This window comes from Prenolepis imparis, unplaced genomic scaffold (assembly GCF_030444845.1).
Source record: "Prenolepis imparis isolate NDT839.2.m4 unplaced genomic scaffold, iyPreImpa1.0 SCAF_7, whole genome shotgun sequence".
Lineage (NCBI taxonomy): Eukaryota > Metazoa > Arthropoda > Insecta > Hymenoptera > Formicidae > Prenolepis > Prenolepis imparis.
The window spans coordinates 1,566,828-1,582,597 of record NW_028141165.1 but is presented as its reverse complement, the minus strand read 5'-3'; the positions used below and the strand labels follow the sequence as shown (position 1 = coordinate 1,582,597).

At 36.8% G+C, this 15,770-nt stretch overlaps 1 protein-coding gene across 1 annotated transcript in view; it reads left to right on the top strand.

Moving 5' to 3' along the window:
* The first annotated feature begins 1,275 nt into the window (after nt 1-1,275).
* Nucleotides 1,276-15,770, top strand: part of LOC145938147 (TWiK family of potassium channels protein 18) — a 35,378-nt gene continuing 20,883 nt past the window's right edge. The window contains exons 1-6 of the mRNA XM_083041556.1: nt 1,276-1,306; nt 9,485-9,641; nt 9,765-9,855; nt 10,200-10,384; nt 11,161-11,345; nt 11,999-12,080. Coding sequence (XP_082897682.1) covers nt 1,276-1,306; nt 9,485-9,641; nt 9,765-9,855; nt 10,200-10,384; nt 11,161-11,345; nt 11,999-12,080 — 731 coding nt within the window. The remainder of the gene's footprint in view (nt 1,307-9,484; nt 9,642-9,764; nt 9,856-10,199; nt 10,385-11,160; nt 11,346-11,998; nt 12,081-15,770) is intronic.

The following is a 15,770-nucleotide window of genomic DNA, read 5'->3' as shown; positions in this document are numbered from 1 at the left end:
TTTTGGCTCGCCTTAAAATATTAAAAATCGATACTTTGTTGCCGCGGACCCTATACTATGTGCATACATAAATTATGTATATAAAATAAAAGAATTTGTAGGCCCATATCTGTTTGGTATAAAAATAATCTTTTTACAATATACTATCGAAATATACAAATAATATTAAAATTCCATTCATTAATATATCGATTTCAGATTTTCATTTCATAAATACGTATATCTAGCGAGAGAGTTTACGATCATAAATAGTAGATAATTATGAGAACAACTTTTAATTCTTAGCAAGATAAAAAACAATCTTGTGCAATATATACATATAGTATATATATATTTCTTATTTCGTTTAATCTAACCTAACCTAACTTAACTAAATATAATTACGCGCGCGAAGCAAAGTTATATTATTCTTTGACAATAAAATCTTAAAAATTGCAATGCAAGCATAAAAATTATTATTGCAATGCAAGCATAAAAATTATTATTGCAATGCTTGCATAAAATATATTAATTAATTATGCAATGTATAAAAATCTAATATTTCAATCTTTAACACAAAATGCGAACAAAAAAATAGAATTTCCTGAAGAAGCTTTCGATTAAAATACCTGTGCGCTTCTATTAGATTCGCGTCTTCATACATCCGCCACGCTGCACGTTTCGCACATCTTTACACGTCCACCAAGCTGCACGTTTCGCGCGTCTTCATACGTCCGCCACGCTGTACGTTTCACACATCTTTACACATCCACTACGCTGCGCGTTTCGCGCGAGACTGATCACTGATCACTCTTCATTCTTGGCTGTGAAGTTGGGTTTCTTCGTCAGTTGGCGACACCGCTGCGCAAAATATTGTGGTCAGTGGTGGGGATCAGTCTTGCTTGAGATGTGCAGCGTAGCAGACGCATGGGACACACGTGTCTAACGGAACGGATACGAAGAGAGAGATGCTTCGCCGGGCTCTGTTCCTTCTTGGCTGTGAAGTTAGGTTTCGCCGTCAGGTGGCGACACCGGTACGAAAGTCTTGCAATCGGTGGTCGACACTAGTGCATTAGTCGCGCGCGAAACGTGCAGTGTAGTTTTGGTGTAGTGGACATATGAGTCTTGTTTTCTATTCCTGCACTGGCTGAACTGTGCACACTGCAATAAGTTAGAGTGAGACAAAATATTTTCATTCTAACTTATTGCACCAGATCATCAGTGCAGGAATAGAAAACAAGCCTATGAAGACGTGCAGTGTAACAGACGTATAAAGACGCGCAATGTAATGGACGTATGGAGACGCACAAGTCTAACGGAAGTGCAGGTATTTTGATTTTTGATTAAAAGATTTTAATCAGTAGAAAATTCTATTTTCTTGTTCGCATTTTTTTGTTAAAGATTTAAATATTGATGAATTCTTATGCATTGCATAATTAATTAATATATTTTTATGCATGCATTGCAATAATAATAATTATGTATGCGTTGCAATTTTTGAAGATTTTATTATCAAGAAATAACAACCTCGCTTCGCGTGCGTAATTATATTCGGTTAGATTAAACAAAATAAGAAAAAAATATATATAATACATATACATATATATATATATATAGAAAAATCCGAAAAATAAGAAATACATCATCCCTTTAAACTGTCGATTTTAATGTTATTAAAGAAATTGAGTGGAATTTCACAGCATAAACTTTATAGCCCAGAAATTCAATGCTCTAAATATGGCCTCTCTAAATATAGTAATACGTATACGTAATATAAAAATGCCCCCCATAGAGTCCGCGGCAACAAAGTATCGATTTTTAATATTTTGAGGCGAGCCAAAAATTCATTGTTTATATATTTTGATAGTACATTGTTTGCAGAATATTTTCGTACCAACAGACACCAGCGTACACATTTTTTTATTTAATATATATAATTTATATATGCGCAGTATAGGGTCCAAATATAATTCTTTTTTGCATAAAATCAAATAGCTTGTGTTATTCTTGTCCCTTTTTTCTAAAAAAGACATGTTAAGTCGATTCTCGCAAATATTGTTGCCTCTTTTTCGCGATGTTCATTAGCTGCCTCCATTTATTGCGTTATATTCATAGCATCAAGAGACTGTCATCGCGAGGGTTAGCAGTTTGACAGTTTGTCCAAAATAAAATTAAATAAAATAATAATATGTTTTAAATAATATGTTTTAATACTTTAAATTCGATTAATATTTTTGACAGTTATCAGCTGATTTCTGAATCGTGAATAGTTTATATATTATAACATATTATATTAATTACAACATATTATTATAATTAAAATAATAATATTTTGTAAGTAATATAATATGTTATAATACTTTATCCGCGATTAATATTTTTTTACAGAAATCAGCTGATAACTGTCAAAAATGTTAATCGAATTTAAAGTATTATGATTATTTTGTGAACATCACCTAACTCTATAAATGTTTCATCCAAACAACTCTCCATTGAGTCATAAAAATTCTGCTACAAATTACTATCATAAATTTTATACAAATTTTTAAAATAGATATTGTTGTAACCTTTTTAATTAAAAATATTTTGCGGTACGTTTGCGGATTTAGTGGTAATATTCACACAAAAATATGCAGCAGTGATGAATATTGCATTTTGACAAGTATTGATTATCCGTACATCCAGACTGTTGCTTTTACGTATCAATATATTTTGCGCTTTTAGACATTCAAATATTCGCGAAAACAATTAAACCGATTGTAAACATATTTTTCGTTTAGTTTTAGTGTAGTTTGTATTGACTTCTGAGAGTAGTTCTAATCGAAAGAAACTATGACAAATAATCGCGGATCGGCGTTAAATTTTTTAATTAAAATAAATATATCTTGCGATAATATTATAGACATTGTAATTTATTTGTTTTTATAAGAAACGGAATTCTACAAAATCACCTTTACATAATATTAAAAAACTTGCAAATTCTGATTTTTAATACACAATAAGTTTTTATTTATTGTCAGGTATTGAGATGTTACTTAATAAAATAATATTATTTAATATTATTACACTGATTGACAATTAAAAAAATTTCTGATTTTGTTTTTTTATATATACAGCAAAAAACAAATACTGATTTTCATGCACTTTAATTTATTATTATAAAAGAGTTGGATATTTAATATTATATATATTACATTTGATTGACAATTTTAAATTTTATAATTTTGATTCTAGAATCATATTTGACAATTTCACAGAAATCTTTATGTATTTATTCCGATGTAACTGATCGACTGATTTAGAATTATAAAGTTGTTTTATAATATTGCGGTTGCCATTTTGTATGCATATCCAATATCCAATACTTTGAATGTTTCAATTTTAACGTCAGATTTGTAATCAGTCAACAACGTATGTATACAAAGATTAATGTAGTTTAGTTAATTAAAAATTGTTTTTTTCTTTCTATTTTTGAACGCGTTTTCCGATTTTCTGCTTCACTCTGCCCTGGCAGCGGCCGTATATTTATTGCATTCTCATTTTTGAATTGCAGGGAAACCTCTCCTCTGAAATGCCACGAACGGAACACAGAGGTTTCCGCGGTGGTCGCGGTAGATTCCTTATGTTGAGATAGAATTTTATTCTCCGAGATAAGATCTCCTTTGAAAAAGAGAAACGTCCCGGAAAATCGCGAAAAACCGGAATTTCTGTTAAAGGAATATGCATGCTCTTGACCGCTTTTGTAAGTCAAATCTGCATCGAACATGCGTGTACAATTTGCGTGAATAAACGCTGGATTTTCAAAGCTATATTATATGAAAAAAGAAAAAAATACCTGTCACACACGAATCTCGAATTCGATGATCGTCAACGCGAAAAACTTCGACGCGATTTCGACGTGAAAAATGAATGCGAATTAATTGTTAATATGTTTCACGATCGAGAATCCAATGAATACGTTGAGATAAATCACGTCTGCAAAAAAAAATGCCCGTAGAAAGGACAACAATCGCCCTCGATGTTCGAAATTTCATATTCCAATACTTCGAAATGCGATTTCGCGTATTATTTTAACTTTGCATTTATATCCTCAAGAGAGGATATAAATATAAACTCCGGATATAAATATAAACTGGGATAAGCTTCTTTAATATTTCATCGTAATATCGTCATTTTCGTACACGATGCCCTAAAACCCCTATCTCATCTCAATCGATGATAGATATTTTTGAACGAGGAATATAAATATCACAATTATTAAACTTTGAATAAAGATTACGAAAAAGAGATAAGATCCGCATCTAGATTATTATAATTAAGTGACAAAATTTTCGAGATCGCTCTCTCGACTCTCCCTGATGATTTCGCGAATATCGAAAAATTTGAATCAAAAGCGAATGTAAAATTCTCTGAAAATTCTCTCCTATGTAAGGACCGTCTCTCGTTGAATATCGTATATAATTTTTACGCACTAGCATTCAGCCAGGTGATGTTAATTTTCGCATGCACTGTCCATTATATTTCTATGAAACGTGTGCGTGTTACATTGTCACGCAGGTTACATTGTGCGCGAACGGAACAACTTTGTTCGTGTTTTTGCGACTCGAAACGAAAACAACAAAAAAAAAAAATGTTTACATGCAGTAAAACGCACGTCTCGGTGTATTTTAAGCGTCCAAATTATGCTTCTCGTATATTCTTTCGCTTATAACGAATTTTAAAATTAATATCGCGCTAGACGAAGAGACGAAATGCGTGTAAGCACGTTGTTACAATCTTTACATTTTACATAATAGCGGTAACATTCCATTTTCCGTTTTCCTTTGCATTTACGTAACGAAGGAAGTCGGCGAAATTAGGAAGGTAACAGAACATTTAAGGGGAGAGTGAGCATGCATATTTAATACAAGTGTTGCTTCTCTTCAAGGACATTCTCTCTCCTTTCTCTCTTTTTCTTGGATTTCTTTCTTAACTTCAAAGCTTCGTACACCGACGCGAAGCTAAAATGGAGTTTGCCTCGTTATAAAAGTAACATCTTCATTTGCGGCCGCTTAAAAGAGAGGCTGCCGAGAATTTAACTCTCCTAATGCCGTCAAAACGGCAGCTAACATGAAAATGTTACAATTTAGAATATTTTAATATTAATTATAAAATAAAGAGCTAAAACACGTCTTTCTCTCTTTCCATCATTAATTACATTAATTACAACAATATATGTATTATATCATTTCTTTTATATTTATTGGATAAAAATAAGAATAATAAAGCAGAAAAATAATAATTTACTTTTTTATGGAATAAGATAAGAAACTGGACGCAATTTGTGATTTTGTTTTCGAATATCATTCAACAAGTTGCCGATACAAACTGTGTTTGTAACGTTTATCGTCGTACAACGCAATCGTAGATAGTTCGCGATCGTCGCGTAACATCCGGTGTTGTCGTTCTTTTTTTTCTCTCGTCAATAGTGTTTCGAAAAAATACACAAAAAAAAGATTGCACATTGCGATATCTCTCGATTGGATTAACAGAGTCGTTTCGCTCTTCTCGTCTGCAGATATTCGCGCGCATTAAAAGAGTCGCTCTTGTTTATTCAACGTGCGCAGAGAAAAAAAATTGTTTTCTCTCTCTTTCGACACTTTTCGGATAGATAACGCATCGGCCAGTCGATGAAAAATTCGCGAGAAGATTTTATTTGTGCGAACGAGCGCAAGCTGTGTCCCCTCGCGAATTTGATATTCCCGAATAAATTTGGTTACGCGGCAACAATTTCGCCCCCCTTTAATTTTCTCGGTTGTTATCCGTTTCATTTTATACAATCTTATTCGTCTCTCTCTATTTTATTCATGCGAATCGCAGCGATTTGACGGACAATCAACGCCGCAATGGTTCGTAAAAACGTCAACGAGGGCTTTCGAGATCTTTCGAGATTTAAAAAAAATTGTCCATAAAAACAAAATAATATGACAAACTTATGCCGAAATATTCACGAAATTTTCTGCCTTTTTATATATTTAAAGATTTTTTAAAATTAAAATAGATTTAATTTTTAAAATTTATTTACATTTATTTATGATATGAAAAATAAGTCTGAGAAGCAAGAATTGTCGAAAAAATTTCGCCGACTTTATATATTATATTTAAAATTATTTTCGTATTTAAAAAAATATTTTAAATAAAAATTAATTTAATTTAAAAAATATTTTTATATATTTAAAAAGCGCTCCGAGAGAAGGGAGAAACAAAACATTGCAATTGTTTAAAAAACAAATGTAATGTTTTAATGGAAAAACGTAACTCTACAGCAGTGAGGGTGAAGATTTACACGTTGAAACGCAGGAAAGCATAACAGTATACACCCACATGAAAATCTCGCTTGATATAACATTACGATCATTTGATTAAACATCCCGTCAGTCATGCGCGTGTTTGATCTATTTCCTCTCTCTCTCCCTCCTCCTTTTTCTTCGTGTAAAATTTCCCCCGGGATGTCGGGGGATGCTTCTCCTCGCGCGAGGAAATCCCCTCGCGAAGCGAGAGATCGCGACGCGCCTCGCGTGTCACGTCGCATGTCATAAGTCAAACTGTCGACCTCGTCCCGAGGACGCGACGCGAATTTCGCACTTACTCTTCGCGAACGTAAATCGCGAACGCCGCGCGATTTACGGGCTTCCTTTTTCTTCGGGAGCGCGGAAAGCAGCGTTCCCGGAGACGACGCTTAAACGCGATATTTACGGAGCCCCCGCGTTTAAGCGTCTCCGTTTACCGGCTTTACGGCCGGTTTTATCGCCGGCTAAAAGACGTGGGACTTCCCCTCTCCTCTCTCTCTCTCTCTCTCTTTCTTTTTCTGTCTTCCGCGTCGTAAATCGCGTCGCCGATTCGCAAAAATTAACGAGATCTCGAACCACCGTCTCGAATTTTCGACACTCGCGTTAGAGTCGCACGTCGACCTCTGACTAGCAAAATTTTCTTGATCGAGATAATCGACATCGAGTGCGAGATAGAAATTTTTAATTAATTTCGAATTCAATTTTCTTACGGACGTTGACTGATAAAATGCGAAACGCAGCGGAAGTAAGATACGGTGCACATAACAGTGCTCTTTTTCTTGAAGATATATAGTAACGTTACGAAGAAACCATAGAAAAAGAAAGAGGAGGAGGAGCTGAAAAATATGACGGGCTTGTAAAATAAATTACGAGCAAATTGCGATTTGAAATGAAAATTATGTAATCACGTGGTGCGTTCACACAATACTAAAATGTAAAATAAATTATGAGCAAATTGTGATTTGAAATGAAAATTATGTAATCACGTGGTGTTCACGCAATGCCGCAGTAGTAAGAACACATGAATTGCAAAGTCACGTAAATTTATTATGCAAATTACTTTTCCCGTCGAGAGAAGTCGCCTCTTTTTATCGCGGTCAGACGAGTCCCGGTGCGTGTTTTCTCGGGACTTTTAATTTTTATCAAAATGTAAATTGTGCGACATCACGGCTGGAACGGGACGGCCGCTTGTTTAGCCCGAGATCCGTAAGAATTGCGCTCGACCGGACGACGCGGTCGCAATTTTCGAGAGATCCAGAGATCACCACAGAGAGATCAGAACAGAGAGAAAGAGGGATCCCGAAAATGAAGTCCGCATGCGAGGCAAGTTCGACATGCGGTTTTCCTGGAAAATCACGCTGAATGCATACCCTCGTCACGTTCTCTTTTTTGTACCATCTCTCCATCTCTCGTACATTTGTTCGCGTGTATATGTGTATGAAAAAAGGACAATAGAACAAGCTTTTTTTTTTCATCGCGACTCTCGCTTGATTACAAGACACGCTCCGATTCGCCCTCGATATCGCGCATATCGGTTTTCTGGCATCCAGATTCTACAGCTTGTTGCCGTTTATATTTTTTTTGGAATAATGATAGCTGAAATTCTTCCCTCCCCCTCCAAAAATAGCGGAAACGTTTGGACAATCGCGTTTGTCGCTCGGTAAATGAATCGAGATAACAATTGTCGGCATTCGATATTAATATGATAACGTTTCTCTGTCCGCGCGGAAAGATTAATGTGATCATTCCGATATATATTTAATAGGCGACAGAGTGTTAATTTAATATCGATAATGATACATCAATTTTTTTTTTTTTTTTTTTTTTTTTTTTTTTTTAATTTAAAATCAGGCGTCTCGGGCGAGTGAAACTCGCTAACGCGATAAATTAGATATTAATGTGACTTTTTTTCCCATCAAGTCCAAGTTTAGCCAACATTTATCAGTTATGTAGGTTAAAGTCGTTTCACAACCGCGCTGTCAGTTTATGCGATAAACTGTAACGTGCTGGAATTTATTATCGCCGCGATCGGATATTCGTCATGGTGGTGTTACAATGTAATAATTTTATATTTTTAACCAAGAGACAGAGAGAGAGAGAGAGAGAGAGAGAGAGATATTTTAATCGACTCTTTTCGCGCGAGCAAAATATTTCCGTAGATCGTTCGCGATCGGTGTTCGGTATGTTTGCTTTTCTTTCTTTCTTTTTTTTTTTTGCGTTAACGCGCGAATCGAAAAATCGAACAAAAAACAAAAGAAAAACAGACACGGCGCACCGGACACGTTACGACGGAAAACTGTCGCTTTTCCTTCGTAAAAAATCATTTTTCCGCGGGAAAAAGAAACGCGGCGCGTATCCTTTATCTTTTTTTTTCAACGTTCAACGAATCGCAAACTTACGAGCGAAATTTTTTTTCCTCCACGTTTTTCTCCTCTCTCCTTTTTAAAGACCCGCACATCTGCCCGGTTTTATGGAGCACGTTTCGCCACGTTATGAAACATGAATATCCGAGCGGGTTCGTCCGTCGGGGGATTGTTTACGTCTCCCACGAGGGGGTGAGCACGAAAGTTTCGGGATTCCGTCCAACTCTCTCGCGGGCGCATCTGTGGAAACAGCGTCCGGTTGAATTGTCAAGAAGATAATTGATGCGGAAATCGCTATCTATGCAATAATGGAGAGTCGGTTATACGCCGAGAATGTCGTATTAACGAGTAATATTTCGAGAGAGGAAATACGGGAAGATGTTTCGTTTAATTATATCGTCCGAACACGCAAATAAAATCATTACAAGACGACGTAACGATAATTATGACGGACGAAGGAGAGAAAGGGAGTGTCTTGAGACACAGGAAGAGTATCTCTTTTTACAAACAATTATGTACTTATGGCTTTTTTATCATCGCATGATACTCTGTCTAAAGATGAATATTTGAAATCGCGCTCGATTCTCGAATTAATAATTCACACTTGGCTTGAGACTACCGGCAGCAGGTTTTACTTTACCAAAACACTCGGCGATAAATTAATCAAAAATGAATCAGCCCACGTATATATACATATATATATATATATATATATATATATACGGACGAGGCAAGAAGCAAGAAACACGGGACGGAAGCGGACGCGTAGCTCGTCGATAAACTCACTTGGCCGCGTTCTCGTTTACTGCGCAGGTTACGGCAACATTTGTCCCAGGACGAAATGGGGCAAAGTCGTGACTATAGTGTACGCGATAATAGGGATGCCGCTCTTCCTCCTCTACCTCAGCAATATCGGCGACATTCTGGCCAGAAGCTTCAAATGGACCTACGCCCGTTGCTGCCTCTGCAAGTAAGACAAAAGCCGCTTCCCATCCTCCCCTTTCCCTCGCGTCGTTTTCCCCTTCTCTACTTCCGGTAACATTTCCGCTAAGATTTCGCTCTGAAAATTAATCGTCGATCGATGATTTCGAAGGTGCCGGAGGAGACCTCACGAGTCGACGACCGACGCTTCTTCCGAGATGCCGAATGGAGATGATCCGGCTGCAAAGAGAGATCATTGGCAGGTGAGCGATCGTACCCGAAGCAATATCATGAGATATGCAGTCTGCGAAAAGGGCAGGATGATCTTTATTCCCAGAATCGATTCTTTTTTCTTTCGTTCCAAAGTCTAATGTTCGCTTAGACCTCCTGACTTAATTTCAAACGGATTTCGTTTCGGAGAAAGTTTTAAGCTTCTTTACTAGCGAAGATACGTTCATTACTGTTGAGAATTAAGCGATACTTCCAATTAAGTAAGGGGGAGAATCGTTATGTAGGAGGGGGTGGGAAGGGGGAAGAAACCTCGTCGACTCTAGTAGTTCTGGAATATCTCGCGTAAAGGCTGTTCAAACAGGATTTACGTCTGCAGATGGTGAACACCCACGGCGGGGAGGTAGACACGTCGAGTTTGGAAGAAACTTCGCCGAGAGACGACGACGGCGGCGGCGACGAGGGCGGTGACGAGGGCGACGACGAAGGCGACGATGAGAGCGACAGCTACGATCCGCAGCACGTGACGGTGCCGTTAACTCTGTGTCTCACTATCATGGTGGGGTGAGTCTGATGAAAGAGAGAGAGAGAGAGAGAGAGAGAGAGAGAGAGAGAGAGAGAGAGAGAAATAATCGGACTGCTAATTAAGAAACGGAGTAAAGGAGCTCAAGATAAACTCCTTCCCTTCTCTGCAAAGGAATCATAAGAATTTATTTTGTCAACTTGAAAATAATTGAGCTCCGAGAGGAATTTGCTTTAAATTTGCTGAACCTTTGTCTTTCCTTCCTGTAAAATAATCCCCACATTTTGAATTAAAAAGAAATTGAAACAAAATAAAATATCGAAATATATAAGTGTAATTTTATCATTGGAACAAAATATATCTATATATTTCTTCGACATAATTAGGAGAGTTTGTCGGAGAACACCGCGGAGATTGATTAAATTATAAATGTTTAATTATCGCGAGCTAAAGGAGAATCTGTTGTAAAAAGAAAACTCTGTTGAGTTTCCTTCTATTTATAAAGTTCTATTGAATCCAAATCTCGTAATATAATTTTGCGATTGGAATAGAAATATCTTCCGACAACTCTTATTATTACAAGTAGATATGAATTTAGTTTGAAAAGTCACAAAAGTATTAAAACTTGGAGATTGCCGAATTCCTTTCGGATCAAATCGAGATTCTATTAAGTCCGAAATCCCGGCCTGAAATTTTTCCTTCGCGTTTCGCGATTAAACTCTTCGCGAGAAAATTTCTACGGGGGGCACAATTTTTCTGGGAAGAGACCCACGTGTTTAAAAAGACTGATGTGCGCTTCCTTTGACTTTTTCGACAGATATATCTGGGGCGGCGCGGTCCTGTTTTCGGAATGGGAGGACTGGAACATGCTGGATGGCTCTTATTTCTGCTTCGTCTCTTTGTCGACCATAGGTTTCGGCGACATCGTCCCGGGGGACAAGATTTACTCCGGGAAAGGCCTCCAACTGTCTTTCATCTTCTGTTCCATGTACCTGATGCTCGGTAAGTCTTTCATTTACATTTAGCGATTCGAAATTATTTGCAATTTTGATAAAACAAAGGTCTCAAAGGAAAAATCGACTCACTTCCGAATTTCATCACCCAATTAAATAATAGACTTCGACAGCCGCCTCGTCGTCGGATTAAAAAGTGTATACAAAGTCATCCGATTTGATACATACGTGTATTCATTTCAGCCGTTTCGACAAACTGTGAGATGAAAAAAAAAATAGATGATCCTTCGTTGTTTTTTTATTTTTATTTTTTTTTTACTAATCCGATCGTCGCGGAATTTTCGGCGCGGCGCGAAGACAATTGTTTTAAAAGGGATCAACCGCTTTTAAATCCTGCAACGCGATTGCACCTGTCGTCGACGTGTATATGTATACATACACGGCATTAAGCTCGTTTCGATCGATGCCCGATTGCGTACGGGCGCGATTTTTCGCCGAGAGAGATATTCAAGTGCTATCGAATATCGGCTCCACACGGGAGAAGCGTTCTCGAATCGCGCAACAATTCGCGCAATAATATCCCTCTGATGTGCTTGAAATACATCCAATCTAATTTCCCGACGCGTCCTTCGCAGACGTCAAAAATCGTCCTTTCTTTCTTCTTCTTCTTCTTCTTCTTTTTCTTCTTCTTTTTTCCACCAGGAATGGCGATGATTGCCATGTGCTTTAATCTCATGCAAGAGGAAGTGATGGCGAAGATACGCGCTCTGATGCGCATCATCAGGTACATCTTCAGATGTGAGAGATGACGAAATCCGAATCAGAGAGTCGACCGCGATCCTGCAACTACATGATAATCGGTGAGTGAGAACGAAATTTTCTTTTCTCTCATTCGTATTCAATAATTCGCGACGAATCCAATAAGACGTGTCTTTCTATAATTAAGAATTAGTTAAATCTTTGAAGAGATGGACTTTAAGTTTCGTCACATAATTTCATATTTAAAATAAACCAGATATTAATACATAAATATATTATATCCCTATAAAAAAATAACAGCAAGTAATATATTATAAAATTTTATTATAATATTTTCATCAAAATATTTATTGTTTTATTATAATGTTAGTATAATATTAACTGAATTTATGCTAGAATATGTAAAATTTTACAATCGATTCATAACGAGAAAGCAAACGAACAAAATTAATTATATTCGTTAAATCTTGTACTTGTATGAAAAAAAACTTGCTCCGTTTATCTCGTGTAAAATTAATTTTCTGGTAAATGCTCGTGAAAGAATGGGTTAAACGATACTTTTGAAATTAACTGAGATACGATCATAAAGGGGGAAAAATCAAAAACGAGATAGAGCGGAAAGATAAAGGAAGAGATCTTTGTAATTAATACTCCGCGTACACGATCACGTGGAAACGAAACGTCTTCCGGAGATTGAACTAATGACACGAGAAATGACGAACGTTTTATAAGAGACTACGATATATCGTTAAAAATCGCGCTTTTATTTATATATATATATATATATATATATATATATATATCTCTCTCTGGCAAGAACGGCCACTTTTTTCTGCCGGAGGCGCAATCCGTGCGAGCGAAGAGCAATCGTTTGCATCTGGATATGTATGTACCTACGTATGTAGGTGTATCTTTGATAGGTGTATATTCTCTCTGTGTGTGTGTATGTACATGTAGATCTTTGATATTCCTAGTCCGCCTTGAAATCCCACGCGATACCGAAGAGCCATAGAAGTAAACGAGAAACAAGTACGATCAAACGATCGAGTAGAAGTGCTGTACTGTACGACAGTGACATAAAGGTCGTAAACGATAAATTCTACATCTACGGACCATTCGGTGTCGCGAGGGGAATGCAAGCGTTGCACCTGCGTTCTCTCTTGAGAGAGAGGGAGAGAGAGAGAACGAAAAAAAATTTTTGCGAAAGGAATAAAAATTATTTTTACCTCTTTTCACTAATTAAATTATCGTTCAAAGTACAGTTTGCGCTGTTATAGCGCCAGCTGTCATTTTTGATAGTACTTGATCTTCGGAATGAATCGAAGCGAACGCGACTATACTTATATATCGTTGCAGCAAGAATTTGATCTGCCAAGAATTTTTATACGCCACAAATTTCTTCTTTATGCGTTTATCGGATCATTTTTCGAGGGAGAATAGATATTAGACGTTACCGCGTGCGCGCGGGGATATATCGGGATACATGCACGACAGACAATATTGGAACTGTCATTTTTGCGTCAAATTACGCGAAAGGAAAGGAATTCGAGGCGGAGACGCGAGCCGGACGCGGCTAAGAAAGTGCGGAAGCTAAATAAAGCGGAAGCGCAAAAGGGGAGAGAAGATTGGATGGATCGGGGGGATGATCGTGTATCACAAAGTCTCGGAAGGAATATATCGGGAAGGAATAAACTATATAGGTGTATATACATATATTTGTGCGCAAAGTGAAAACCGATTATACAGTTTCAAAATTACAAAACTCAACTGACTAATCAAACTCGCAAAAATATATACGTCCACAAATTAATTATTTTCATACCGAAAACATTGTATTCTCGAAATAAGAAGATGGTATATTATAAAATTATTAAGGGATATTCTCAAGGAGTTTCTAGAACATCCTCTAAAACTAAGAATATATTATTTGTTAATAATTAACGGTAAATATATTTTTTTGTTAATGTAAAAATAAATCCCATTTTGTTTATATTTTTATAAATTAAGAATATCTGATACTAATCTTTTTAATCTTTAGAGAACTCCTCTCTTAAGGGAATCCTTCTCTGTGTGGCACCTATTTTAGAACAGGATATTCTAAAAATACGTGAAAAAAATTCTTAAAATAACAATACAATTTTTTTAGTGCAAGGGAATATTCGATTTTTCTTCATTTATAACTCAATAGCTATTTGTCAATCAACTATTCGTCAAGTTTTGACAGTTTGAAACGCTCTGTACATCCCCGACACTCCCGAAACTATTCGCTGACCGAAAGCGTTCGGGCAAAAGTACCTGGCACTCGTATATATGTGCGCGATTATGAATTTAAAAAAAATCTCAAGTATACACTACGCTTATCGATGAGGCGATTGAGTGCCATCGATATTTGAGACGTCCCCGTCCCGATTTCGTCCACTCGACGTCCCTCGTCAACAACGAGAGAGAGGGAGAAAGAGAGAGAGGACGTCGAAAATATTCCGAACCATCATTGAATGTTAAGTACGATACGCATCGGATATATAAACGGATCTGGATGTGCTAAAAAGCCGGTCGTTTAGCGAGTATCGATTTTTCCGCGCCCGTTCCAGTTCGCGATTCGCGTGAAAATTTTAAAATCTTAAATTTTAAATCTCCCACCATCGCTCGGGACAGTAGTAAGGAATACGAAATGTAACAAACAATATTAATGACTGATCAATCTGCAGTTGAGATAAAATATGAACGGAGTGAAAGATAACAGATCATTTTTAAGCTGTAGCTAAAAGGATTGAAAATTAAAATTTATAGCTCACAAGTATTGTATGCTGCCTCTGTCGATTTATATCGCAGCTTTGACAATGTTTAAAAATTTTTTTTTAACAGATGGTATTTTCTAAATGTATACATAAGCTCTGAGAAAATCGTTATACTCATGGAAAATGAATTCATAAACTGTGATAAAGATCATAATAAAAAAACACATAATGTAACAGATTAGAAACGAGCATATACAAAATAATAAAAATCTATACTGCTATATAGGTCGTCGAAAAAAGTCGCACACAGGCAGAAAAATTTTCAAACTTTAAGAACTCGTGATATATAGAAGCCGATTTAGCATACAAACGAGCGACGAATGCGCAAACTATCCGACGCTTTCTACTAACTAAACGCATCGAATTTATATCGACTCTTTTAAATTGTCGCATTTAATTAGAAAAAAATAGAAAATATGCTGATTAGAAGGTCTAGAGATGACATTTTTTGCCCCTTTCCCTTCCTCATCGTATTTTGAGATTTCGCAAAATAAAAGATGTTAATACGGTTCTCTCCGAAAATCGGATAAGTCTCGACGACACCAACCCATCTACTACTTTCGTTCTTGTTGTTTGACGAGCGCACTTAAAGCCGTCGTCACCTGGAGTCGCACACAACTAAGAAGAGATAAAAGATACGCGAAACGAGAGGCAGAAAAGGAGAAGATAAAGCTAAGAAGAACACACAAGCCGAGAGAAAGGACGACATTTATCGGCGACCTGGGAGAGAGAGACCGCAACCGCGGATCCTCGGAGTTTCCTCGGATTGGCGAAGCCAATGCGAATTCTCGTCGTCATTAATGTAATCCAGGAGCGGGAATAAAAAGTGCATCCGTGCGCGCGTAATAAAAGCGAAGAAAACATTTATAGGAAGGCAAGGGGAGAGAAAAGGAGAAAGAGAGGAAGGGGCGGAAAGA